Below are 27,919 nucleotides of genomic sequence, written 5' to 3'. Positions count from 1 at the left end.
ATATCAAAATGACAGTGTAGTCACTAACTATTTCTTATAATTATATTTTGATCTTCGTTTAAATATGAATAACATAAATTATTCTGTGCATCAATACACTAGTATTATAGATAGAATGAAAGCCACCTCCGAATAATTATTAAATCAAAAATCGATAATAACAATAACAATAATAATAATAAAAACATATGCAGCTCCTCTCCTCGCTGCCATCGTTTCGTACAGTGTATCAACCACCGCCACCGCAAACTATGAATTCTCACGGCCCTGCCACACTTCCGGGCCGCTTTCTTTCTTCTGCTCAACTACCCATCTTCTCCTACAATTCCTTCTCTCTACCTTTCTTCCCTCATCCTTTTTACATTCCACGAATCCCCTGAAAAATGAAGAAAAAGGTTCGCTTTTCGTCTGTTCCTTGAATCTCTACCTACAAATGAACATTCTGAAAAAGCACCTTTTTTGCTCTTTCCTTTCTGTATGATGTGTTGTAACAAAGAGTCTGAAAAGTGTAAATAGTTTCTCACTTTTGACCCGTACCTCTAACATCTTACCTGGGTTTTGTGGGTTCGGCAGATCTTTGGGTGTGTCTTGCTGCAGGTTTAACGACGGTTTACTTTTATTTTTTGTTGGAATCTGGGTCTTGGAATAGTTCGGGCATGGTCAAAAGTGGGTAGACACCGACAAGAATTTCGGATTTTGTGTTGTTTATGTTGACGCTTGCAGCTATTTAGGTGTTCTACGCGTTTGTTGAGGTAGTAATCCACCTTTTTGGTAGAATTTTGTGGGGTTACGTTTAAGTTTTCAAGTCAGAATTTGCAAAGGATTGCTGTATGTTCATAAGCTTGGGGACAGGGGTGCTTTTAACTTCTTAAGTTACTGTTTTCTTAGTGTTATGATATCTGAAAAAGCTTTGTTTCTTTAAGAATACTCTGTTATCCATTATGGCTACACTTGAGAATTGTTTTGTTGAGTGGAAGGAGGAATATGTGTCTAAAGAGAGGGGAAATCGTGTGGTCCACTATTTTTTGAAGGGTAATTCAGGGGAATCCGTTCTTGCTGTTGTGGGCACTGAGAGGAGTGTGAGGCACATGTTTTATGTTGTCTCTGAGGAGTTCTTGAGCGTCCATGGACCTGAGAACTTGGTCCATGCTGGCTTCAGATGGAGATCACGGCGAGAAGTTGTGAATTGGCTTACATCTATGTTGTCAAAACAGCACTGGCAAGGTGAGTATGCAAGTGTGCCTTTCTTATATCCCTTTTCTTGAACTCCATGGAGTTTGTTCTAATGATGATTTTGGATTTGTCTGACTGTGATAATCTTTAGTTACCAAACATCTGATAAATGCAGTATGTGCTTTCATAATTTATTTCTTAAGTTTTATGTTTGTCTTATCTCTCTCTTTTTCTTTTTGTTACCAGTGAGGAATTTGAACCATCCAGTTATTTTTTTGCATTCCTTATTTGTGATATTTGAGCAATTATATAGCGGTGGAACTCTCATTTGTCTTTATCTGAAGGAAATGAGCATAGCATGATAAAAAGTTATAGCCTGATGTTCCTTCTTGCCCATGGCTGGTCTATTTTCCTGAAGGTTCCAAAAAGCTATCTGTTTTTTGTTGCTTTTTCTGTTCAAAGTTCATTTAATGTGTCTGCCATTTATCTTTGATTCCTTTTATCAAGTTTAAATCTTCAATCAATTATTCACACTTTTCTTAGTTGTTTCCCATGCAGTATATAGGTTTTGCAAGTCATTGGTATCGAAGGGTTTTTTTTTATTTGTATTGTATATTGTTGCGCAGTTGAAAAATCACACTAACTTCTTCTAATATTAATGCTAAATTGTTTGTACCGGTACCCTGATAATTTGTGTATGGATATAAATGCTCTACATTTATTATCCGGAGTAATAATTCTTTTGATTCATGCCTGGTCATATTTATAGATAGTGTGAAATAAATTACATTTAACTGAATATATTGCAACTTTTTCATGATAGAGTCTCCCAAAGATGATCCTACTTCCAAATATGATGGTCATCGGCTGGATTGGCAATCTCACAAGGTACATATTTCATGGTCTTGAATTTTCATCTTGCTGTGTTTCGGTTTACCTATTTTTTTGAGACTGTTAACTTACCTATTGTTGACTGTATATATCAGAGCCCCCTAGCAAGAAACTTGAAAAGTCATCACTTAGGCATTGCATGGTCGGGTTTGGCATGGACCTGCTGTAAACAACTGAAGCACTACCCGTCATTTTATCGGAATGGGGTTTCAATAACGGTAAATCATCTAAAATATGATTTTTTTAAAAAAATTTATTGTGTTCTCATCTTTTTTTTCCTTCTTGATTTTTTATGTGAAGGTCATGAACCATCTGTTAAGTTTTCCAGGTCATGCATATTCTATGAAATTTCATACTGTTTTAGGCACATGCCTCTCTTTGACTTGGTTTGTGTCTAACCGAAAGTTTTAGGCACAGGGCTCTCTTTGACTTGGTTTGTGTCTAACCGAAAACTCCAATGTGTATAAGAAGTTAAGAATTGAGGTGTAGTAATACTGCCTGCTCCCTCCCTGGCCATGTTCTCCTTTTCGTTGTAGCACCTGTGATTTTGATTTCCATTATTTACCACTTTTTGAATCTCAAATTCCTTCACTAATCTTTTCGTGCATCAGGTACAATCATTTGTCTTTGTGATGGCTGAAAAAGAGAACCGTTATGTTGCATACGTGGAAGATATGTATGAAGACAAAAAATGCCAAAAGAAGGTCAAAGTGAGATGGTTTCATCTCAACAAAGAAGTCGCGGGAGTTGTTTCATTACGGAATCCTCATCCCAAAGAAGTTTTCATCACTCCATACGTACAGGTCATCAGTGCGGAGTGTGTTGACGGTCCTGCTACAGTCTTAACTCGTGAGCACTACGAGAAATGCCTTGCAGTTTTTCCTCGTGATTTGTTGGGAAACATGCATTTTTGCTTCAGACAATTCAAGAGTAACAGAGTAAAGACTTTTAAATTAAGTAAATTGAGAGGATACTTTGATCAACCGATTTTCTCTTGTTTTAGCCCCAAATTTTTCGAGGAAGAGTTTAGCTCTGACGATGATTTAAAAGTTGGAGCGAAAAGGAATAGAAGTCGCAGGGATCATCAGAAACTTTCAGACGATTTACCATTTCAGCAACTGAAGTGTGATCTATTGAGTAGGGGCTCGAGTTTCCTCAAGCATGTCGAGGGCCAATTTTGGAATGCTCCAACTTTTACGCTGAATGAAAAAGTAGAGTTTCTTTGCCAAGATAGTGGTATTCGTGGCTGTTGGTTCAGGTGCTCAGTCTTGGAGGTTTATAAGAGACGGATGAAAATTCTTTATGAAAATGTCAAGGATGAAGATGGTGACATCAATCTTGAGGTATGCTCGGTTATACTTCATTTGCAGTTGTAATTATATACGTATAGAGAACATATCATACCAGTAGTTACCAAATTATTCACTGTATGAAATCATTTTACTTTGGAGGACTCAATGAACTAAAGGTTACTTCAAAACCCTTGATTTCTTGTCTCACATTTTTCTTTTATTTTTCTTTTTCCCTTTCAGCGTCCCAAATTGTACCAATATTTGCTGCATCACATCATATGCAGTCATTGCATGTAGTACTTGCTCCTTAATTACGAGACACTACCTTATTTATCGTCTTGACTATAGGAATGGATCCCCACGTATAGAGTGGCCCAGGCGGATAAACTGGGAATGAGGCATCCAGGTCGCCCAACTGTCAGGCCCGTGTATCATTGCAATCAAAGGAGCCTTACCTTCAAGGTTGGAGATCCAGTAGATGCATGGTGGAGTGATGGATGGTGGGAGGGGGTCATTTCCAATTCTTATGATAGTAAAAACGGGTGTTACCAAATGTACATTCCAGGTTCTTACCCCCTTTTCTTATGGATTTCGGAAATTATTTATATCTAGTGCATTTTCATTAGAAACTCAATTTGACATCAGGTGAAAGGTTGTATCTGAACGTTGAGTTAAAGAATCTTAGAGTTTCAAGAGATTGGGTTGGTGGACAATGGGTCGATATCAAGCCAAATCCCAACATTTTCAGCGTCATATCTTCAACCAATATGGACACTAAGGTTTCGAAGTCACCAGCTGTTTCTAAAGAAACCAAATCTGACAATTATCCAACTTTCTGTCATGATATTGTCACTGCTCACAAACTCAGTGCCATCGAAGAGGAAATTCATGACTCAGCAGACATGACATTGAACAACGTCCCTCTAAAAGACATTTATGGCAACAACGAGCAGCAGCATGTAGTTGAAGCCGAAGAAATCAAGTACATTGACCATGCCCACAAACAAGATTTAAAGGAAACCATGGATTATGACTTGATTGATGCAGAAGTTCATGATAAAGAAAGTCCGCTGAATGGCAACAGTGATGACGCTAACCGTGAAATCAAAGACAATTTGGTGAAACTTGAAACTACTGAGCCAAAAAACGAGGGAGAAACAGTGAAAAATCCGACGACTTCGTCGCCCACATAAATCACCGAATCGCCTCGTCTTGCTCTGCATTCTACTCGTTATTATGTGTTCGTAGAGTTTTCCTCGATAGATAAATTAGCTGTACATAGTAATTGATTATCGAGGCATTAGTATCAAGCCACACAGAAACAAGGCTAGAGTTTTCTTGAAGGTTCTGTTTATCACCTTATCTTATCGCCTTGTAGACTGCGACCTCGATGTGGTTCTGTGTCTATGTTTCTACCCATCACTGTAAAAAATGTTTGTATTTCGTACTTCCACTCCAGGGAAAGTGCTTGTTATTGTTGTTTTAGGTATCGAATCAACTTTTGCTCCAGAAGATCGTTTGTAGTCCCGATTGCTAGTCGCGGAAAGAAATGACGAGTTTTCGATGCCAAAGGATACATGGATCAATCATACTTTTCTGATTATAGAACATTAAATCTTAGTCATACAAGATATTCTTAGAATACATCCAACTGTTGCTTGTTTATGTCCAACAATGCAAAATTATTCATCTATTTCACATACAATTTCTAATTGAGACATCCACTCTTTCAGCAAAGTTCATCTCTCTTCCAACAATATTTATCAATTCTAGCTCTCGATTCCCATACCAGACATGGGATGTAGTTTCTCTGATTTAAATTTAAACAGAAACAAAATTAACAATATCAGTATCCAACGAGATATCACACACAGTCGTCGTCCTCTCCAAAGACGTGGCCAAACTTTCACAGAATCACTCGTTTCCGGTCAGCTTTATTGCAATTCAATTGTGCAATGGCTCCAGGTGCTGATCTAGTTCTAGAGATCGAGCGGCCACAACTACCTGCCTCAACGAAACGATGTACATTCCCTGAAATCAGCACATATTTTGTTGGCCTCTCTTTTTCTCGCATGTAAGGAAGGCCATGTGAAAGTTTAAAATTTGTAATTCTAATATTCAAAACATTCTTTGTATGTCTTAATATTTATACAATTCCACTCTCCTCATTTAATTAACAGTTAAGTTAACTTCCACATATTCCAGCATATGGAATTCACTTAGAAACTTCTTTATAAGCAATATATTTGATCTCCATCAAACTACATTTGTCAAATTCAACTTTTTGGATTTGACTGTCTCAACATGAACACATAATCTGATACTTGTGTGACCCTCAATAGTTCAGGGATACATCTAGTCTTGGGTTCACAACTTCATGTGATTCAGAATAACATTTACTGTTATTCGGGCTGACCCTAATTAGCCTCATTTTTTTTCATCAATACCTTGATCAATAATGTCATAACTCAAGTTTGATCGCACCCATCAGATCATGGTAAGATGTCTAGTAGCATCGTCCTATGATCCCATAGGTATAACTAATAGTGCCTGCAAGAACCTAAGTTATGATTATCATACAATATGGTCCCTTCAAATCATATATCCAGATCGAATTTGCAACTATTGATATATCGAGAGTTGCATATGATTTTGATAACGATGTGATGTATATTTGAGTAATAATAGTGACATCGTATGTGCAACTAGGAAAAACATTTTCCTAAAACATATTTCTGCTATGGCCAGAGACTCCTTGCATTATCAACTCATCATATCACATACGATATCTTCACCCAAAAGCAAACGGTGAATCCCTGACTACAATGTATTGGCTCTTACGTATTTCGAAACTACACATAACCTCGCAAACTGATGACTCTCAATGGAGTCGATAAACATATCAAAGTACATGCTAGTACGTAGAGCATTTATGTTGCCATGAGTCAAAAGACTAATGATGTACAACCATAACCACATACTATTCCACTCAATAAGTGATAACCACTTAGATAGTCCGATGGAAGGTTGTTCAGTGCATCATCAAATGATTATCTATCTGTATGAGTGGACATCTTCATGCCATTACCAATTAAACATGACATTTACGTCACAGATGCTAGTCTCAAGCTAAAGCGGTCTTTATCTTTATTTTAGGCGGCTGATTCGACTAAGAACATGTCTAAAATATACGTTACACTTCTTAATGAGTTTTATGATCTTACGTTGAGAGACATACCTCATGGTACTTTTTGCATATTCAATGACTTTATCTATGCAGCTTGCATGAGTATACAGATAAAGTAAATATCATAATTTTATAAAAACTTAAAATATTATTAAAATAAAGAATGTTTTTACATAAGAGTCGATAAAACACAATCTACAATGTTAAAAAGAATTAAAAAAAATCAACTTTCAATTAAAAAATTAACAAAAATTTTAATTTATTTTAAAAAATTATTATTACTTTCCATTCTATGAGCCAATAAAATTTTATGATTTTCTTATATCTAGTGTAATAATTTTATTAAAAAATTTATAATTTTAATTTTATAAACATTGTAGAATTTCAAGATTAAAAGTTATAAAATAAAGAAATAAAATGTAATTTTTAAACTGGGAAACAAATTATTTTATCAATTATATCATATATTTTTTTTTATGAATTAGATCTTAAAATATTAATTTTTATTATATATTTTTTTATCATGTTTGTTGCACGATTTTATTTTTTTTAGATAATCTTTTACTATTATTGAGTATTATATTCATTTGTATAAATCGTAAAATAAAATCATAAAATTAATTCTAAAATTCAAAATTTTTTACGATATTAAAATAAAAAATTATTAAATAAACAATCAACTAGAAAATTGAAAAATAGGAAAAAGAATGTATATATAGATAAATTTTGAAAATCAGACAGAGTTATACAGATAGATGTCAAGAGATAAGATGAGAATAAAAGAGTAGTGATGTGGTGTGAGATAAGAGAGAGAAATAACTTGTGTAAGGTGTGAGATGAGAGAGAGAAATAGCTTGTGTATGAGTTAGAAGTTTTAACAATTCATCCAAATCTTTGAGTTGAACCAAAGACAATTTTTAACAATTTATAGTTGTATCTTATGATTTAATGTTTGTATGTTAATGAATTTCATGAACTTATTAAAAGTATATTGAAAATTTGAATACATATAGACTTTTATACAGTTTTAAAAGTCAATGTTGAATATTACTGATTTTTAAAACTGTACGAAAGTCTATTTTGAATACCACTATTGAAACGTCCACTACTTTTAAACTTTAAGATCCTACTATTTTTTTTTTGAAACGTAAAATTCGAAATTCATATTTAAAATAACTTAACATTTCCGTCATCCAAAATAACTTAACATTTGAAATCTAAGTGCATAAAAATCTCTAACTCGTTAATTAACCAAAAACCCTACATCGACCTTTAACAAGATCAAACTAACATAAAAATAAAGCATGAAAATCTCTAATTAAATCATTAACAAAATCTTTAAAACTTTAACTATCAAGTTAATGCAGAAAGTAATGTCCCTCGGAAGTGTACTGTCAGACTCGATCTACTCAAGCGTCAGCACCTCCCTCAATCTCATCCTCACTTGCAACATTCAAACCTAGTGAGTCTAATGACTCAGCACGTTCTAAACATGAGTAACAAATAATACATATACAAGCACACACATTAAAAATCATACTTTTATTCAAAATAAGCAATAGTAAATTTGTAAGCATAATCTAATCATAAATCGTCAAATCATAAAGCTTTTCATCATTTAGCGTTTTGGGTGAAGTTTGATCCTTGAAAGTGATTAGCTACATCATGTGGTCGACTGATCAGTCTTAGCTCACCATTGTGCATGGGGACGGGCACTATGCACCGACGTAAAATGAAACTACGATCGTTGGGCTCCTTCTAGGACCTTCTCTCGTAAACGGGCTCCCTCTAGGGCCTTCTCCCTCATGATATTCTCAATAATCATATATCATATCCTTTTTGTCATAGTCAATTCACATACTTCAAAATATTTTTCTTTTTATTTTTAATCATAAAATACGGTGTCTTTTTCACATTCGAAAAATAGCATTTTAACAGTAAAAATTGCACGATTTTATTATAAATAATAAAATCTCATATTTTCATCATAAACATTTTAAAATATCATTTAGCATGCATTATGATTCTTCGGGACACTGCCACCCTTTTTGTACTATCTAGGTGTAAAATGACCGTTTTGCTCTTGGACTCAAAAATTCTCGATTTTGACTTTTTCTCACTTTTGTTGACTCGAGACTATCCCAAATAATTATTTAAGCTTAAATTTGACTTCTAATATTTTTATTTAATGTAAAATCGGGCTTTTTGATTTAATTCTTTAATTACTAAACTGTGAAGCGTTTAATTTTCGAATTAATTCAAAACTTAATATTTTCTTTCCAAACTTTAAACATGAACTTTTCCTTCCTAAAACACCCCCGTGAGCCATGAGCCACCCCCGTGGACCCACGGTTCGAGCCCCTACCAATATAAACCCAAAAAGTCGAACCCTAAGCCCTACACCAAGCCACGGCCCCATTCCCTCGAGCCATGACTGAGCCACCCTTGACCAGACCTGACTCTAACCCTCCTGGACTCCACCTGAACCAACACACCAGCCTCAGCCCACGTGCGAAGCCCATCCTTGCGCATGGACTCGAGCCGCGCCCTTCCTAGAGTTCTAACCATGCAAGGACTCTCCTAATTCTCCAACCAACGACCCCACTCGCACTTAACCATCCTTGGACCATCCCCTAGACCCAGCTGGAATAGCCTAGCCAGCCCTAGCCGAGCTGTAATGCCCGAGATTTGAATTATCGTAATCCAGAATGATTTGTTGATAATCGAGGTAATTATAGACGGACCACCCCGAGACTAGAATTGGAAAGGCAAGAGTTGGACAGAGGTGAGCTACAGTAGGTATCGCGCACATGCGCGGCAGACATGCGCGCGCATTTGCGCGCAAGGCCATTGCCGAGGCAGAGAACCTCGCGCATATGCGCGAGAAGAGGGCGCGCATATGCGCGAGCTGGTGGACTGGAATTATCCGGAGGCCGTAGGTCTCGCGCATATGCGCGAGAAGAAGATGCGCATATGCGCGAGCAGACGAGAAGCTATTGCGCCGAGACAGTAGGTCTCGCGTATATGCGCCGATGAGGGTCGCGCATATGCGCGAGACGTGTTTTGCAAAGAAATGAGCCACTTGGCTTGTACATGCATGAGATATATATATATATGAAAGCTTATTCCTTCATTCCACCGAGAAGAAATCGAGAAAGGTTAGGGGAAAAACGAGAAAAATTGACAGGGTACTGTGTTCCTATCGGCTTAGGCTATATATGAAAGCTTATTCCTTCATGAGATATATATATATATATATGAAAGCTTATTCCTTCATTACGCCTTTTTAGATTTGTGATTGTCAGAGATCCGTCCATCAGAATTTCAATCCGACTTCGGTCCTGTGTTCCTATCGGCTTAGGCTACAACTGGACATTGATATTGACAGGCTTTGAATCAGAGACTTCGACATAGTCAGAGTAACAGAGTGAAAGGTATAAATTAATGTTGAGTTGGGNCGAATAGGTATTGATATTATACTCCTTGATGTTGTTACTGCCAGATTGATATTGACAGGCTTTGAATCAGAGACTTCGACATAGTCAGAGTAACAGAGTGAAAGGTATAAATTAATGTTGAGTTGGGATTGCACAACTCGCGTGAGGTTTGACTCTAGTTTCCCTAAATCACATACTTTATGTTATTGCATTGATATTTACAATTGATGAGATTGATGATTGTAGTCTATTGATTCTAGACAATGTATGTACTAGTCACCGGCTGATTCGTCTGGTTATCGGCTAATTTGCCTAATCACCGGCTGATTCGTCTGGTCAGTGGCTGATTCGCTTAGTCCTTGGCTGATTCGCTTATTCTATTGGCTGATTCGCTTATTCTGTTGGCTGATTCGCCCAGATACTGGATATGTGCATTATATCGATGCCGTTTAGGGTTGATTCATTCCTATCGAATGAGATTCGATATATTTGTCAATATCCAGACCCCGGGATCCCTAGATTAGGAATGAGTCGAGTCTGAGATGACGCGTCGATTGAGTCGAGTCTGAGATGACTAGTTGATTTACCGTTTTATATCATTTATGTTTGTTGATTTGCTACATGTTAATGATAGTTGTTATATGCTTTGATATATGTTTTTATATGATTGCAAGTTTACATTGTTTATACTGGGATGTATTTCTCACCGGAGTTATCAGGCTGTTGTCTTGTTTTGTATGTGTGCATGACAACAGGTGGGGCAGGACCTGGAGCAGGAAGAGGATGAGAGATTCAGGATTATCGTGGAGATCTGGACTTAGAGTCGAGTGGTTTAGTACTTGATCTAGTAACTAAACTTTAGCTGAAATAAATAAATGGTGTACATGATTTGTACCATTAGATGTATATGTCTATTAGAATTGAGTACCTTACGTTTCCGCATTTGTATATCTTGTATATTAAAAAAAAAAATTTATGTCCCACATTACTTAGTTGTTATATTTGATCCTAATAACAATTAAGTGTTGAATTAAGTTCGGGTCCCCACACGAGCCGTGTGCCCTTTCCTAAGAAATCGCACCTACGCGTGCATGGGAAAGAGTCCTACCCCTTGTGGACTCTTCCATAGCTGCTAACCATGGGTCCTAGCCATGCTAGGACTCTTCCTAACCTCATCGTCTAGCACAGCCCCTGCCCCAGCCCTGCCCTAGCCGCACGCAGCCAAGCCACCTAGCCATAGCCTTCCTCCCACGAGAAGCCCTAGAAAACCCTATGTTGGTTGCCTCCCTTGCCAAGCTCGGTTCCAGCATGTATTTCCTCCCCTAACGACTCTTTTCCCGTCCCTTAAACACCTCCTATTGACAGCGTGTCCTTAGGAATCATAACGTTTTTCAAACAAGCGTAAAATCATCAAAACTTGGAAAATATTTGTTTTATCGTCAAACGGTTCATGCTTTAATATTTTTCATGCAAAAATAATTAAAACAAGCATAATATGATTTGAATGGTGTGTCAAAGAAGTTTAGAAGCGTGCCTTTGCGTTTTATAACACTTGAATATGCGATCGTCGACGTGGGTTGCGAAGGAAGAGGAACGGGCGATGATGACTCCTTGTTTTTCCTCCTCAAATATTTCGAAAATATGGAGTGTGTTGTGTGTGTGTGTTTTCGGCTAAATTAGCTTAATGAAGACCCTATGTTTCTATTTTATAGATTTAAAATTTGCATGTTAATGGGCTTGAGTTTTGGATCTTTGAGCTTAGGAGCAATTGAGCCTACTAATCTAAGATAAATTAGGCCCAATAACACCTATTTAATTAAAAAAAATTTTTTTATAAAAATTAGTTTCAAAAACAATACTTTTGGTCCTTTAAAAGTCCATCGTTTGCCCAAAACCGGCTTCTCGAATAAAATCATGCTTGTCTCGTAAAATAATTTGGACTGATTATATTTTTAGAAAAATTTAATCATATTAATAAGCCTTGAAAATATTTAATGAAATTTTTTTTTTATCTTGGTCGTCCCCGGTCTCCTTTCCTCAGCCTATTATCGAATATTCGGATAAAGTCTTCAATTCTCATGAAAGCATGCAATCTAATTATTTAATCATGCAATTAGACCTTCAATCATATAATATACATCAAGCAAGCATTTAGAATCAATTAAATAAAACAATTAAGCAATTTAGCACTTTTGCATACATGTGGCTTACATGAGTTGACTTTTGGACATTACAACTATACTTCTGTAGGATATTCAAATACTTCTATATTTTTAAAATCTACAAAAATCATTAAATTTCTTACCTTGAATACACCTTTTTACAATCTGGATTAACATTCGGTTTACCGGTTCAATCAGATAAAAGACCATATATACATAATCAAAGACAGATTAAAATTGTAACAAAGTTCCGAAACACGTAGCCATAATCAAAATCAGAATTCATCCGCATAGAAGCGAAGGCCGGAGAAAAGAGCGACTTGCCTCCTCCGAAGAAATTTTCCGTTTCCTATGTCCACCGAATAAAGGAAAGAAGCCAGAAAATCGAAGAGCTGCGGAATCTTGACAGGAGCAAGTTTCAGTCAACGGGTTCGCTTGTCGGTCCAATACAGAGTCGTCGACGGCATTAGTATTTGGCCCTTTACCCCATGTTTGGAAGCAAATATTCTCAAAAATTGGTTAGATTTGATGGAATTTGAATCTGAATAAACCTAAAAAATATCTATAACAAAAAATTTTAATTATCATCTTTCTACCATCTTTATATGTCATGGTTGGATTAAATGACAAATTTATTTATTTTTTATTTTGCATATTTGATTCTTGAGATCCTTTCTTATAATTGTCATTATTAAATAATAATTTAGTTTTATATTTATAAAATTAGGATGTCGTTGAATGTTTAATTTTGAAATAATTTATTTCGTAGAATTTAAATTTGAATATTTATATGTTATGTTTGATTATTTTATTTTAATAATTCATTTTGTGTTCATTAACCATAGTTAATTAATTATATGAGAGTTTATGTAGTTTATGTAACACAAAATTATAATTGAAATGATATAAGGAAATATATGATAAAATTAATTTTAATTTTTCAATTTTTTTAATAATGTGAATAATGTGTTTTAAATATTGATTTATTTAAATGATAATTAAGATTATTTTAGTAAGATTTTAAATTTCCAAATTCAAATCTTGTTTTTCCAAACAAAAAATAAATTCTAAATAGAATTTTTAAATTTCAAACCAAACACAAGATGAAATTCTAAATCCATGGATTTCTAAATCAAATTCTATTTCCAAATCCAAATCCAAAATTTTAGGCATCCAAACACACTGTTAAATATTTTCTTAAAAAATATGTCCATAACTCTCAATGTAATCTAAGTTTGCCTTTTGTAATATATATACTTATTAATTTGTTAATACATAATATCTATCATTATTATTTATGTTATCTATTATTATATTTATATTATATAAATAAAAAAATCATGGTGGTGTGCTACAAATATCCCTATAGTTACTTATTAGTGATATTTATTTAATAATTTTTTGTAAATCTTCTTATGGTTTCTCAACAATCTTTGTTGTTATGACCGAGAGATGTATTAGAAAAGGTTGAATAAACAATCTTTACAAAATATTTAAAACTTGGTTGGGTTAGCAACACTTAAGTTGTAATTCTTGTCGGCAATACTTCAATAAACCAACATTTATACTATACGGAAAAGGCTTACTGAATCGGTTTCAACAATAAATGGTGAGGCTCAAGAATAGATAGGCTAGCAAAATTGAAGCAAATGCACAAAACAAATAACTATGGAAGTTCGGATGATTAAGTACTCCTATGTTTCCCCTTATTTTTTTTAGAAATGATTTTACTAGAAGACTTTGGCGGTCAAAATCAATTTCCAATAACTCACTTTAGCAGTGCTTATCAATGACCTACTAAAACCTTCAGTTGTTCTGACAACTTAAACAATATAATCAGTAAGATTCTTATTATCAGTTACACGTGTTTTTTGAACAAAATATACTTAGCACAATTGATTGTCAATTATCTGATATAAACACTAAGCTTGTGCTTCAAAATATGACCGATAAGTTAAACTCTTTTGAACTTAGAAATTCAGAGTATTTAAAGAGAGTATTGAAAGTGTATTATAAAGTCTGAAACATATTCAAACTGGCATATTTCATGCACATATTCAAACCTTTGAAAATTTGAATATGATACTCGTTTTCAAATATGACAATCGTTATGGCACGTCATCTTTGTGACTTCTTGAGTATTTACTAGATTCTGAACAAGGCTTATTGGATTCAAACTTGTTGCTAGAATCAGAGGGTTTAGAGTGATCTTTCTTCTGTATAGGCTCACCGTTGTGTACTAATTCTTTTTTCTGACCATCTTTCCCATTTTTGTCAACGCTAGGGTCTTTAAGAAATTCAAGTACCACCATAAATCTTTGTGGATAACTGAAAATTACTCATCCGCATTTGTTCAGAAAGACTGTCAATCGTGACAGCTTGTGTTTTCTTTATTGATTCTAGCTTCATTAAGATATCAATCACATTCTCGAAGAGAAAAGATATTTCTTTGAGCATTTTGTCCTTGAGCTGATCAATCACGTCGTAAGAATCTAACTTACTATTCTTTAATGTCATGATATTATGTTCAATTGAAGTCAGACTAGAGTTATGTCATTCAAGATCAGTTCATATGGAATTTCTATCTCTGGAGACTGCATAATACTTGGAATTTATTTGGATCCAGTCGGTGGAGATATAATGGAAAGTGTAAGATCTGGAGCCTGACTAGATGAAGAAGGATCAACCCGATCAATTAAGAGAGTTTGCTCAGCCTGACTGACTAGCTCGGCATGCAGCATTCGTCTTCGGGTGCTTCATTCCAACAACTTAAACATTTCATCCTACACATAAAAAAAAATCATATACTCATAATTCGTATTTCAAAAAATTAAATAACTTCAATTGTATGATAAAATAAGTACAAAAACTACGCATCGGTATCCATGCATAATATTTCTAATTTTTTTCTATTTTTTTCATTAAATCAGATTGGAAACAAAAACAACATAAATCAATTCCAGTACTGAAGATCATCAACCTTGTCTACTTTCCGTACAATTTATACATAAAAAAACAAAATATACAGAACAATTCAGCATTAAAACATAAAGTAAACATCATCGTACTTGCAAAAAAATTCAATTCCATATAGGAAAAAAAATAAATTCATCACAAAAAGGAATAATATTCCAATTGAAGAAATATAACTTTAAAAATATGCATCAACTGATTTGGACTAATCAATAAACATCAAACAAAAAATATAGAATATTTTCAATTTTTACAGTCAAATACTAAATATTGTGCATCAAAATGCAATAAACCGAATACAATTTTCTGATTTACTTTGCAGATAATCAACCCACAATTATTTAATAACCCTTTTCCCTCTTAATTGTCAAAAAATCCAAAAAAATTAAATACTTTTTAATAATATAAAAAATGATTTTCCTCTATTTTAGCTGAATTATATAATCATATTTGCATCATCTTGTTTTTTGAAACGGTCCTCTACCACCTTGAATTAACCAAAATTCCCATTCAATTTTTTAAATAATTTTCTATTTATTCTTCCTAATCATTCGAGCTGTAATTTTTTTTAATAGTTATTAGCTGTGTTCCTTTGGACAGCAAATTGACATCACCCAAACATCGAAGGTTGCATTTGTCTAGTTGTTTGAAATTGACATCGGCACAATAAATTAGGCATTATATTTGCCTATAATCTTAGGAGGTGTGTTTAATATAAGAGATTTATTGACTTTTAATGATTTTTTTTTAGATTTTAAAAGTCTCGATGTATTTAATTAAGACTTTTATATATTCCATAGAAGTCTAGTGGTATTCAAAATAAACTTTCATAGAGTTTTAAAAAGTCAAGTGATATTTAACATTGACTTTTAAAAACTCTATAAAAGTCTATAGATATTCAAATTTTCAATAAACTTTTAATAGCTTCATGGAATTCATCAACATACAAACATTAAAGTTTAAGCTACAACTATAAATTGTTAAAAATTGTATTTGGTTCAACCCAAAGATTTGGATGGATTTTTAAAACTTCAAACACATACACAAACTATTTATTTATCTCTTTGTCGCTTTACATCACCTCTCTTCTTATCTTCTCTCCTCTCATCTATCTTTATAATTCTCTCAAATTTTCGAATTGTATCTTTATATATATTTTCATATTTTCTTTTCAAATTTTTCATTTTTTGGTTGATTGTACATTTAATAATTTTTTTTTTTAATATCATAAGAAATTTTGAATTCTAGAATTGATTTTGTGATTTTTAATTTATGATTTATACATATTAACGTAATATTCAATAATAATAAAATATGATCCAAAAAATGTCGCTTAATTTTAATAATTGAATAGCCTCGCAACAACCATAATTTTTTTTAGCATTTTCAATTAATATATAAGCTATGATATTTTTATACAAAATTATATCCACACAATGCTAAATAATATTCTTTTCATATGTATATTATCAATTCAAAAACAAGATTACAGATTAATCAATTGATGTATTTTAAAAAATTTACAAACATGCATACAAATCCACATACATACACATGTAAGGATTAAATGATTTAACTTTTAAATAAGTATATTTATTTATTAATATAAATATTGAAAAACTATTTCAAACTGAATATGTTATATATGTCAATTAATTATTGGTTCGAAAAAATTAATAAAAAATAATATGTTTTAATTAAGTACAAAATTTATAAAATTCTATAAAAAAAAATCACAAAAGTCTATAAAAATCTTGCAAAAAAGTCTACATGAATTCACATAAATCTGTTTAAAAATATGTGAGAATCCATAAAAGTCAATAAAAATCTATCAAATCCATAAAAGTCTATCATTTGAAAAAGTCATCAAAACTCTGAATTGAATACACTTAGATCATGACAAAAACTTGTGTGAGACGGTCTCATGGGTCGTATTTTGTGAGACAGATATCTTATTTGGGTCATCAATGAAAAAATATTACTTTTTATGCTAAGAGTATTACTTTTTATTGTGAATATCGGTAAGATTGACCCGTCTCACAGATAAAGATTCGTGAGACCGTCTCACAAGAGACCTATTCTTATATCATCTTCCCAATATCTATTCAACATATTGATTATTTTTGTTAATTTATAAATTATTCCAAAAACCAAATATCTTAAAAATTAATATATTATCAACAGATGTAATCACGTCAAGCATCAACTCCGCCACATCTCAATTGATATCGAAAAAGGTATCTTGGTGAATTCATATCCGAAAATTTTATATTCATCAACTCTCCATAAGATTTTACTATCTGCACAAATCTAAATACTTTTATCTACAATATTCTACACAATTCTTATATGTACAAGTGAATTGTAGAGAATTCTATATATTTATAGATTTTAAAAAATTCAAATTCAAAATATTGTTAATTACTTGATCATGAATTCAATTATTTTTGTTTCTCCAGTTAATAAATGTCTAAATAACATATGTGAATTGAAATGGACCCTATACAAACAAATTATTTAGGAAAAAAATTGGGAACTTGTCTATTGTTAAAACAATATTATGTAAACAAGAAATAATCAGTCAACTTGATAATCAATATTATCATTTCCTACTGTCAAAGATATTTGTACTTTGTTTTTGTTTTGTTTTTTTATAATCTAAAATCAAAGTTCCAAAAATATCAAAGAATTATCCCTCCTAAGGAGACAGAAACGAACAAACTCGCCACGAGCACACGTAGGATGTTCTTTGGCGGCATGTATATTGGCAAAATACAAACCAAAAGTCATTCAATATTAATTAACTCGATTAACATTTCAATTAACTCAAAAATATGAAGAACCAAAAGTCTTCAATTAACTCAAGAACATAGAAAGTCAAAAGAAATTTATACAATCACGAGCCGCGACTAACTCAAGAATGTAGAGAGTCAAAAGAAACTCTCACATTCATGAAACATAATTTTTATCCAAGTTTTAAATTTACTTGAAATTTCCAATAAAAAGTAGCTTGGTGAATTCATATCCAAAATTTTTTATATCCATCATAATTATACTAGTGACTACCTATAATAGATGACTAAAAACTATCATATACAAGTGTAGAACGAAAAATAAAAAGAAAGTTCTAGATATCACAAAACCTCTATAAAATTTAAATTCGAAATCGTTAATTAATTGGTCACGAATTTTTAACTCAACTATTTTTCTTCTTCCAAACCGAGCCAGATTTACGTACACACTAAGTATCGAGCTCGGTTACATAAATATGATTACTCTAAACAAAATATGTGAATTGAAGTGGCTCCTATACAAACAAATCCATTAGTAGTGGACATTATTATAATAAATAAATTTTTTAAAATTTTTGGGAACTTGTCTATAATCAAAACAATGTTACATAGCCAAGAAAATAATTAGTCAACGAGGTACAACTTGACTTGGCCCCAAAGGATTTTTTAAAAATAGTTTTTATTTATTTTTCCTACTTTTTTAACTAAAATAAAATATTTTTTTCGGTATATTTGAATTCGAATATCTAAAAAACAATCTGCAGTTAATTTGATTGGGAGCTCAATTAAGGATAATTTGGATCCAAATATCTTTAAAACTAATATATTATCAACATAACTAATCCATCCTATTTATACAAGTGAGTTCCTAAAATTAATGACTACGATCTATTTGATATAATGGTTGAGATCAACTCTCCAAAAAGTTCTACTATCTACACAAATATAAATACTTCTATCTACAATATTCTACACAATTCATGTAATATACAAGTGAATTATAGAGAATTATATACATATATAGAACGAGAAATAAGTAGAATACCATAGATCCATAGATGTTATTGCGATTTTATAAAATTCAAAATATTGTTACTTAATTGATGATGAATTTAAACTCTCAATTATTTAATTTTGTTATGCCGTGTTAACAAAAGTCTAAATAACATAGAGTAGGTCTCTTGTGAGACGGTCTCACGAATTTTTATTTATATGACGGGTCAACATTATCAATATTCACAATAAAAAGTAATACTATTAGCATAAAAAATAATACTTTTACGTGAATCACCCAAATAAAAAATTCGACCCACAAAATTAATCTGTGAAACCGTCTCACCAGAGTTTTTGTCAATAACATATGTGAATTGAAATGGATCCTATACAAACAAATTCAATAGTTAAAAAAATTGGGAACTTGTCTATTATCAAAACAATATTATGTGAACAAGAAATAATTAGTCAACTTGATAATCAATCGTCTCAAGGTACTTGTACTTTGTTTTTGTTTAAATCTGAAATCAAAGTCCCAAGAATATCAAAGAATCAAGGAAACGATCCAATGGCTGATATCCCTTCAAAGGAGACAGAAACGGACAAACTCGCGACGAGCACACGTACGTATGATGTGTTTTGGCGGCATGTGTGCTGCAACTGCAACTTCTGCACATTGGATTTTCCGAAATTTGGAAATGTAATTATTATTTTTATGGGAAGTTTTGTGAACTGGACGAGGGTACTTTGGTAACAGAAAACCAAGCTGTCGTCAACCCACGTCGCAAATCTAGGAATTTTTTTTGTTTATTGTTGCGATAAACATGTTAATCAAAGTGTTCAAATCATTTCCCCTACATGAAATGATAAGCATTTGATCCAAATCATTTTTAAGAAAGATAAGATTTCACTGAATCTTTGAGAGAGATTCGAGAGGTTTTGAACTCCAAAACTGTGTTCATACATATATATAACAGTGATGTGTTTTTCTTTTCTGATCAGTTGGTAACCCCCAAGATTTTGATGGTAGTTTTCGTCACTTGTTCTTGTATACCTATTCGGTCTTCAGTGCATGCATCGGCCGGAGTTTACTCGTTCGGTTTCTTGAAACTACTTAAAATAACAGGTTTCTGTAAATTTGTCAGAATGGGTGGTTTGTGTTTTTATGGTACTTTTTTTTATAGGGCTTGAGACTGTTTTCAAATGATTCCTAATTCTTGAACGTACACGCACGCATTTTGGGAAAGCAAAATACTGTGTTATATAGGTGGGATTTCAGTTTATATTATTGTTCGTATGCGGTTGAAGAATATAGAGATTTCATGTGTTCTTTTCTGGGTGATTTTTTTTGGCAAGATCTCTTTTTGGGTGCATGTTGCATTGCTGGGAAATCAATTTATTACTGGTTTTGGATAATGTTTTGTTTTAGTGTTCTGTCACAGTTCCAGCCTTTTTCATCGCTTTTACAGACTATGATTTACTTATCCTTTTGATTTTTAGAATTTGAAAATTTTATGTTACAAGAAAGCAGTTTGAGAATTTTATAGCAATTCATCTAATACCCCACCGTGTTTGATTTGTGTTATTCAGTTGAATTCCTTGGTTCCATTATTTATGTTTTTGAATTGTGGGAGAAGTTATGATGTTTTGAAGTTAACTTATGGACTGTATGTCTGCAGTGAATAGATGAAAAATGGATTCAAACCAAGCTTGTAAGGTAATTCATGATAGAATCTTAAAGTTGGAACCCAAACATATAGCTCAGAAGATCGTCGGGTATGTTTACTTGAAGGGTCTTCCTGATCATGAAATGATTCGGTTGGCTATGGCGCCGGATACCTTAATCCTCAACTTGATTCAAAATGCCAAAGCCGTTCTTAATTTAGTCTCACCACCAGTTATTTCTCCCCCAATTTCGCCAAACATGAACCCGAGCCCGTTATCGGGTCCTTCTATCCAGTTTCCATCAGCTTCACCGGGCACATTTTCAGCCCCCATTCAAAGGGTGCCACCGCCTTATTGGAACTCTCTGCCCGTGCATAATAAGCCGATGACTTGTTCTGATCCTATACCCGAAGAGTATGGTTTAAATGATCAATTTAGTGTTGATGACCCGTTGGAGACAATGAGTTTAGGACCAAATGATTACTATAGTCACGAAGCTGCATTTGACAATTTCGGCATTAGGGGTTGCCGGAATTATTTGAACTTCATGGATTTTCCGGTTAAGACTTGTCACTATTTCAGTAGAGGGTTCTGTAAGAATGGCAGTAATTGTAGGTATTTACATGAAGAATTTTTTCCCGATGCCTACATCAATGATTTTGGTCCTAATTCATTTGATGTCGGTGCCGAGGATCAAGCCTTTTCACCGCGGTCCCTCGAGAAACTAGAGCAAGATATTGCAGAGTTACTAATATCTCAAGGTGGCAGCCCGGTTTCGATTGCTTTTCTACCTATGATGTACTATGAGAGATACGGAAGAACTCTACAAGCAGAAGGGTACCTGACTGAAAGCCAAAGACATGGGAAAGCCGGTTATAGTTTGACGAAAGTTCTTGAACGCCTTAAAAACAGCATTAAGCTAATTACCAGGTGTGATTGATTCGGCCCCATTGTTTTTGTTGATTTTGTCGTTTATTCTAAGTGAAGACGGACATTAAGTTGGTTCGATATGTGTGATTTAGGCCTCATGGACAGCATGCTGTGGTGCTGGTGGAAGATGCTCCGAAATATGTGACTGATGTTCACGGTGATAGAAACGACCCTGGTCCAGTCGTTAGCGGTTCACGCCAGATTTATTTAACTTTTCCCGCAGAGAGTACCTTTACTGAGGAAGATGTTTCCAATCACTTTAGGTAACGTAAGTTGATGTCATTTCCCACTGTAAGTAACATGCTTTTTTTACATAAAAGAGGTTCATTTTCTATGGTCTTGTTTATAGTTCTTTCGGTCAGGTTCAAGACGTAAGGATCCCATGCCAGCAGAAAAGGATGTTTGGTTTCGTAACCTTTGTGAGTGCGGACACTGCGAGGTTGATTCTGTCGAAGGGAAATCCACATTATGTTTGCGGTGCACGCGTTCTTGTTAAACCTTACCGGGAAAAATCTAAGCACATCGATAGGTAACTTCGGCTTTACTGTGACCTCAAGACTTGAATATGAGCCCGCCGTTTACAATTCTGTAGATCTTGATGTAATTGTCATTCTTGTTTTATATTTCTAATCGTGTCTCTTTCTGATAACTTCATTTTTCCTCATCCTTCTATCTTGGAAATGGTCACGGTTTCTGAGTCATTGAAGAATGTTTTCTTTTTGACGCAGGAAGTATCAAGAACCTTACTACTATCACTCGCACCCAATGGATCACGATTCCGAGTTTCAAGCCAGTAAAACCCTTAATTCCTAAGTCCCCTGTCATGCTCCTACATTATAGAATACGATCTTTTGCAGACGAATAATTCGTCCGAGTTTGTAATACAATTAAGAAGTCATAATTCTAATGCGTAACTGTCTTTTCTCAAATCATTCCCTTTGTTGCAGCAGGATTGGAATCCTCTTGGCTGTTTAGGCGGCAGCTAATGGAAGAGGATAAAAGTGCCCTTCAACTCGAGACCATGCGTCTCTCACAACTCCAATTATCTGGTAAACATCTAACTACTCAATCTTGCTTGGGTTATTCCATGGATGATCTAAAATTCCCCAAAGGTTCTTGATTTTCGGCACATCTCCTTAAACCAGTTTGATTTGGATTCTTCTCTCGACCAACACTCTATTAACGTTTGCGAAGTAAAATTTTTGCAGGACAAGCCAAATTCCAATCAACGGATCGCCAGAACTATTGTTTCGATGTTGTGAACCATGGCTCTACCAGTGACAAGTACACCACTAACAATTGCAGTGATCAGGAGAGGTTGGCAAAGCATATATTATTCAAAATTTATATACATAATTTGAATTATTTTTTCCACCAGTCTATATATTTCTCGCCTATAAATACTTCGTGCAAGATTGAATTCATACCAAAACTTTGATGCTTCTCTTTTTCAGTGCTCTAGGACTTGATCTACCCGACAGCCCATTCACGAGGGATTTATAGAGTTAATAAAGTGGGCGTTTTACAAGCGAAGATCATTTGTTTTAACGTGACATAGTTCGTCTTCTGCTACACCTTCCACTCATCTTGGTAGCTAGCGGAAGCACGCGAGGACTACATATCAGTAGATGAATTCATAGAAAAGCAATCATATAGTCTCCGATATTCGGTTAGCAAATTCTATCGATTCTTGGTTTTTTGCTTAGCGATGGAAAGCTGATGGCGATCTTAGTTTCTTGAAAAAGAATGGTATATAGAAGTTAGGACTTAGTGGATGAAACAAAGTTTGCTGAATAGTGTAATTACATACAAAGACTGCTGTTTTGTTGAAGAACTTCACCAAATAATACATGGTGAGGGATGATACTTTGAACAACTTATTTCAGTGCCATCTTTTACCTTTAATAAAATGAATGGCATTAACTCATAGTCTTTTGTATATTTTTACTTACTGCTGCATGCAATTGAAAATAATATAATATTTGCAGTATATTTTCTTTAAAGCAACCTGCCAGTAATAAACAAATAACAAAGAATGTGGAAGCCAATGATATATTTATTTTTCAAACTTTATATCTCTACTAATTGAGTAGGTTTACGAGACATTATCAATAATGTCTATATTTACAATAAAAAATAATATTTTTGATATAAAAAATAATATTCTTTTATCGATAATCCAAATAGAATATCCGTTTCACAAAATTAATCTGTGAGATTGTCTCACATGAGTTAATTATACATATATGCACCACAGAATGACTTTACAGATCAGACTAAAAAATATTAACAATTTTTTGTCAAATACAAATTAAAATATACTCGATTAAATAAACATGTAAATATGAAGTAGCACATTTTTTTGGCACCAAAGCTGTCTAGAAGGAAAGATTCAAGAATTTACTAACTGGATTCCGTTATTTTTTAAGCATTTTGTACACATGGATTTGCCTACTGCTTCATGGAATTCTTCTTCTCGCAGGAAAAAAGGCTGTCCCCACCACTGATTCTTCGGATACCGATGAATTCGACAGTGGAAGAACCAGCTCCTTTTGCAGTTAACAGGCACAAAAATGGGGAGTATAAAAAAAAATGAAAAAAAGAGGAAACGAATATAGTGGACACTGTAGTGTAATGTAATGTATCAGCAGCAAAGACAAGATACTCCAAGTTAGTAGTGTAATGTAATGTATCAGCAGCATCAACCTTAAGTTTTGCAAGCGAATTGCGCATTAAAATCTTCAAAAATGGATTTATACTTGCAGATCATGTTCTCCTTTGTTGTCTTGACAGTATATGGTCGTATATATATCGGCAGAAGTGTTGAGCCACCGAGATGGAATACTTGATAGAACAGTGTGTCGACCTGCCACATGTATCATTGATATAGAACCATAAATCTAGGAATTCGAAGAGGCAAATGAACCATTCTTCAGACAGTAATCAAGAGGCTGGTTTACCGTGGATGGGTAAGTTGACTGTCGATTCAATGCACATCTTGTTTAGTCAAATGGAGACCGTTCTCTTCTCTTAGCCGTCCGTAATATACTACAAAAACTTGAAGCCCACTATTGCCTTTGATATTTCTTAGCAAAATCTTTGAGCAGTAATCTCTGGCGAAAATCTAGATATTCATCTATGCTAGTCCCCGCCCACTGCTGGCAAAAGCATTCATCAGTTGGAACAAATGAACTCAAAGGAAATGGCCCTTTCGGAGCTTTCTTCAACGAGACCAAAAATCGATGGCGGGGTCTGATTCTTTGGTCCAAAGACAAACTAAGATACATTGGATATTTGGTCAGAGATCGGACCTCGTTTCGAAGTTCATTGATCAAGTACATATATTTAGGTTTCAGATTTCCTTCCAATGACAGAGAGAAAACCTGATCCAATAAACATGTATGTCAAAGCAATCTCACTCGTGAGTACATTTATGAAACTAATTTATAGAAAAGCGTACACACCTGTGTAAGACTGGTCAACACTTTCAAAATGTCTGAATTGTGCATACCAATACTTCTCAAGAAATTGATTCTGGGGAGTAAACCATCTTTAATGCTGTAGTGAAGGATTTGAGGATGTTTAGTGACCATCTTGACTATACTCTGTCTGGGTGCTCCCAACTCCTTCATTAGAAAACTGAGACGGCTATTCCATGAAACATCTATCCGCTGAACCAGGATTTGGGGACTTAACTGCACAACTTTACTTAATTCACCCTCTTGGATTCCTATCTCCTCTAGTAAGTACTTCACTGTCGGTTTTAATGAATTTTCTACACTGTAAGATAAAAGTGATGGTGTGGCAGTAATGATCTGACCTATTCTAGATTCTGGGATGCCCAAGCTATTCAGAAAAGCAACACGAGGCTTCAAAATGTTTTCCACAGTGTACTGCAGAATTTGTGGTTGTCTTAAAATGATTTTCTTGATATCTCTGTGTTTAACACCAACATTCAACAAATATTCTAATCTCTCCTCCGCTGATTCAACATTTATCTGGAGGGATGACATATGCCTCTCATACATTTGGATAAAGTGAGATTCTTTGAGCCCAAAAGTGCTTAAATAATCAAGAAGTGGAAAATATCTTTCGTCCAAGTCTAGTTCTTCTAACAAATGGAGAAATTTGCCCTTAGCAGAGCTCCCTGCATCCTGGAAAATTACGTAACCCAGTTTACTATAGCTGTTACGAAGTACAGGGACATACTCAGCAACTTAGTCAAAATCACAGATACATTGTCCTTCAAATCTACCTTTGAGTAACCGATACCAGCCAAGTTATTAGAAGTATGCAAAGAACTGCTTTTGTCTATCTTATTAACATTGTCCAGGATATTCTTTGCAGTTGATCTGCCCCGCCCGTTAGTTCTAGAGGGCGATGATTGCACAACCAAATCTTCATCTACATGCCGCCCGCTGTTGCCTGCGTGCAGGAATCTCTTCCAATCATAATCATATCTCAAGAGTTCTAACTTTCTATTTTAGTCGTACCTTGTCTAGTGTCAGTTACACTTCTTAACTTTAACCGTCGCCTATCTGCTTCAGAAATATTAACTTCTCCAAATTCATCCTGGATAGTTCACTCAGCATTAACAGGACAAAAACGAAATCATGGAAAACAAGCAAACTAAATCAAATCATATATTTGACTCATCAATCATCATCTAACGTGTACCTAATACAAATGCTCGAGCATTCAGCTAAACAAAACTAAAGAATCAAGCCACAATTAAATCCATGGAAAATCCAATTTTTTCATGAACAAGAACTTTAAACGAAAAACCACCATGCAATGATTTTGAAGCTCCAGAATTAGACTTTTCCCGAGCAAATACAAGAAACGTGCAGAAAACAGTAGAATAACAAAAACTCACTCGGCAGTAAAATCAATTAATTAAATGAAAAGAAAAATAGAGAGCATACATCGGAAAACGAATCATCTTCACCATTCCTATCGAAGCCACTGCCGCCTCCACCGTCGTCTTCATCATCGTACGGAGACAACGGTTGGCCGTACCTGGACCGTCTACTGGTCTTCAAAATCTTGGGATTGGAATGCGATGACGCAACACGCGTTTTACTACAGCAATCTTTACTGTTCACTCTCTTGTTAGTCCTCGAATTCGGCAATGGGTCTGCACCAGAATTCAGCAAAGACGCGGCAAAAATGTGAACGGCCACGGAATGGGAGCAAGAGGGGATTTTTGAATAGTTCAGTGAGAAGGGGATAACAGCCATATTCGAGCTTCATATAAAGAGCTGGCGGAATATACCGATGCCTTATACTCCAAAACCCTCAATAAAGACGATATTTTTACAAGAATTGTGGTCCTTGCAATTCCAACCTTATCTTGTCCGAGTTTCTTCAAATGAAATCCAACCCGAAACCATAAAATTATTTTAAATAATTTTAAATGATTATCTTTATACAGAGATGGCAATGAGACGGACGGGCCGCGAGTCGTGACTGAATTCCATCTTTATTTTCATATTTGTCTCTATTCTCGTTTTTTCGGGTTCGGAGATTGAGATGTCAATGAGGCCAGAGATAGAAATGTCAATGGGACGGGTATGGCTAAACCCAAGACCCGCCCCATGAAGAAAACTTGGACCCATTACCCGCCCCACTCCGGTTAAATATTCTTCGGACCCACCCCACCCCGAAAACGAAATGGGGTCAGGTAGACCCGCGAGATCCGTGAAATCCGAATTTTTTTTTAAATGAAAACAATAATCTTCTTATCACATGACTGAATTATTAAACAAACAATCATTTAAATACAACACAATAGAAAACTAATTCATGTCTTCGACCACACTTAATAATAACAAACAAATTATTTTCACGACATAATGAATCACATAAAAAAAAAAGAGTTACTAGCTCTCCAATCAAAAGTCTTGACATCGTCAAAAATAAGTCATAACAGAACTTAAACAGATCAATGTAAAATCAGCGAGTAAGCAATCTTTCATACACAATATTCAGGATCATCTTCCTCTTCATCAAGAATGGAGGGACAAGTTGGTAAATTACTTGAAGAATTACTTACAAAATTAAAGAGAAAAAGTACATTGAAAAAATAAAACTGTAATTTAAAACCGTAAAAAAAATGTAATTTAAAGAGAGAAAGTATAGTAACAAAATTAAAATGAAAGTACAATGACAAAATAAAAATGTGATTTATTTACCTTCCACATCACCTCACAACCATCTTCGCGATCACATCAATTTATATCCACATATATGGGGCGGGTATGGGTTGGGTATTATAGGATCCATGACCCGCCCCATACCCAGACGGGTCTCAAAAATTGGACCCGAGACCCGTCCCATGACCCATTTAGTATGCCCAAACCCGCCCCAGATGGGGTGGGTCCATTGCGGGTCTGGGTAAAACCCGGACCCATTGACATCCCTA

General features: G+C 34.3%; 3 protein-coding genes across 7 annotated transcripts; 2 read left to right on the top strand and 1 right to left on the bottom strand.

Moving 5' to 3' along the window:
• The first annotated feature begins 171 nt into the window (after positions 1–171).
• On the top strand, positions 172–4,868 carry LOC140976801 (uncharacterized). 2 transcript variants are annotated; one of them, XM_073441117.1, is made up of 6 exons: positions 173–1,224; positions 1,997–2,061; positions 2,160–2,282; positions 2,676–3,407; positions 3,705–3,921; positions 4,002–4,867. In XM_073441117.1, the coding sequence occupies exons 1-6, from the start codon at positions 942–944 to the stop codon at positions 4,547–4,549; spliced, it is 1,968 nt and encodes a 655-aa protein (XP_073297218.1). In that variant the 5' UTR covers positions 173–941; the 3' UTR covers positions 4,550–4,867. The 2 variants fall into 2 exon arrangements, with proteins under 2 accessions (XP_073297220.1, XP_073297218.1); XM_073441119.1 differs by lacking the exon at positions 2,160–2,282 and having other exon boundaries at positions 172–1,224; positions 4,002–4,868.
• A 14,805-nt stretch (positions 4,869–19,673) lies between these two features.
• LOC140976799 (zinc finger CCCH domain-containing protein 18-like) lies at positions 19,674–23,401 on the top strand. 3 transcript variants are annotated; one of them, XM_073441113.1, is made up of 8 exons: positions 19,674–20,167; positions 20,587–21,495; positions 21,588–21,758; positions 21,845–22,024; positions 22,224–22,288; positions 22,443–22,607; positions 22,704–22,812; positions 22,950–23,401. In XM_073441113.1, exons 2-8 carry the CDS (start codon positions 20,594–20,596, stop codon positions 22,996–22,998), a joined length of 1,641 nt encoding a protein of 546 aa, XP_073297214.1. In that variant the 5' UTR covers positions 19,674–20,167; positions 20,587–20,593; the 3' UTR covers positions 22,999–23,401. The 3 variants fall into 3 exon arrangements, with proteins under 3 accessions (XP_073297214.1, XP_073297213.1, XP_073297215.1); XM_073441112.1 differs by having other exon boundaries at positions 19,675–20,026; XM_073441114.1 differs by having other exon boundaries at positions 19,675–20,026; positions 22,446–22,607; positions 22,950–23,400.
• A 433-nt stretch (positions 23,402–23,834) lies between these two features.
• Positions 23,835–26,832, bottom strand: LOC140976800 (transcription termination factor MTERF9, chloroplastic). 2 transcript variants are annotated; one of them, XM_073441115.1, is made up of 6 exons: positions 26,421–26,825; positions 25,989–26,067; positions 25,751–25,920; positions 24,960–25,649; positions 24,456–24,878; positions 23,835–24,361 (listed from the first exon to the last, which is right to left on the bottom strand). In XM_073441115.1, exons 1-5 carry the CDS (start codon positions 26,733–26,735, stop codon positions 24,564–24,566), a joined length of 1,569 nt encoding a protein of 522 aa, XP_073297216.1. In that variant the 5' UTR covers positions 26,736–26,825; the 3' UTR covers positions 23,835–24,361; positions 24,456–24,563. The 2 variants fall into 2 exon arrangements, with proteins under 2 accessions (XP_073297216.1, XP_073297217.1); XM_073441116.1 differs by lacking the exon at positions 23,835–24,361 and having other exon boundaries at positions 24,594–24,771; positions 26,421–26,832.
• Between the last annotated feature and the right edge of the window lie 1,087 nt (positions 26,833–27,919).

Source organism: Primulina huaijiensis, chromosome 5, assembly GCF_012295235.1.
Source record: "Primulina huaijiensis isolate GDHJ02 chromosome 5, ASM1229523v2, whole genome shotgun sequence".
Classification (NCBI taxonomy): domain Eukaryota; kingdom Viridiplantae; phylum Streptophyta; class Magnoliopsida; order Lamiales; family Gesneriaceae; genus Primulina; species Primulina huaijiensis.
The sequence above is the reverse complement of the archived record's forward strand: the minus strand, read 5'-3'. Positions and strand labels throughout refer to the sequence as shown.

Excerpts from the sequence above, each read along its gene's own strand:
- LOC140976801 (XM_073441117.1), top strand. The coding sequence starts at position 942 with ATGGCTACACTTGAGAATTGTTTTGTTGAGTGGAAGGAGGAATATGTG. Across the intron at positions 2,283-2,675 it reads GGAATGGGGTTTCAATAACG|GTACAATCATTTGTCTTTGT; the intron begins GTAAATCATCTA and ends TTCGTGCATCAG. Across the intron at positions 3,922-4,001 it reads TTACCAAATGTACATTCCAG|GTGAAAGGTTGTATCTGAAC; the intron begins GTTCTTACCCCC and ends ATTTGACATCAG.
- LOC140976799 (XM_073441113.1), top strand. The coding sequence starts at position 20,594 with ATGGATTCAAACCAAGCTTGTAAGGTAATTCATGATAGAATCTTAAAG. Across the intron at positions 22,025-22,223 it reads AAATCTAAGCACATCGATAG|GAAGTATCAAGAACCTTACT; the intron begins GTAACTTCGGCT and ends TTTTTGACGCAG. Across the intron at positions 22,813-22,949 it reads AATTGCAGTGATCAGGAGAG|TGCTCTAGGACTTGATCTAC; the intron begins GTTGGCAAAGCA and ends TCTCTTTTTCAG.
- LOC140976800 (XM_073441115.1), bottom strand. The coding sequence starts at position 26,735 with ATGGCTGTTATCCCCTTCTCACTGAACTATTCAAAAATCCCCTCTTGC. Across the intron at positions 26,068-26,420 it reads AAGATGATTCGTTTTCCGAT|GATGAATTTGGAGAAGTTAA; the intron begins GTATGCTCTCTA and ends TGAACTATCCAG. Across the intron at positions 25,650-25,750 it reads CTGGTATCGGTTACTCAAAG|GATGCAGGGAGCTCTGCTAA; the intron begins GTAGATTTGAAG and ends GTAATTTTCCAG.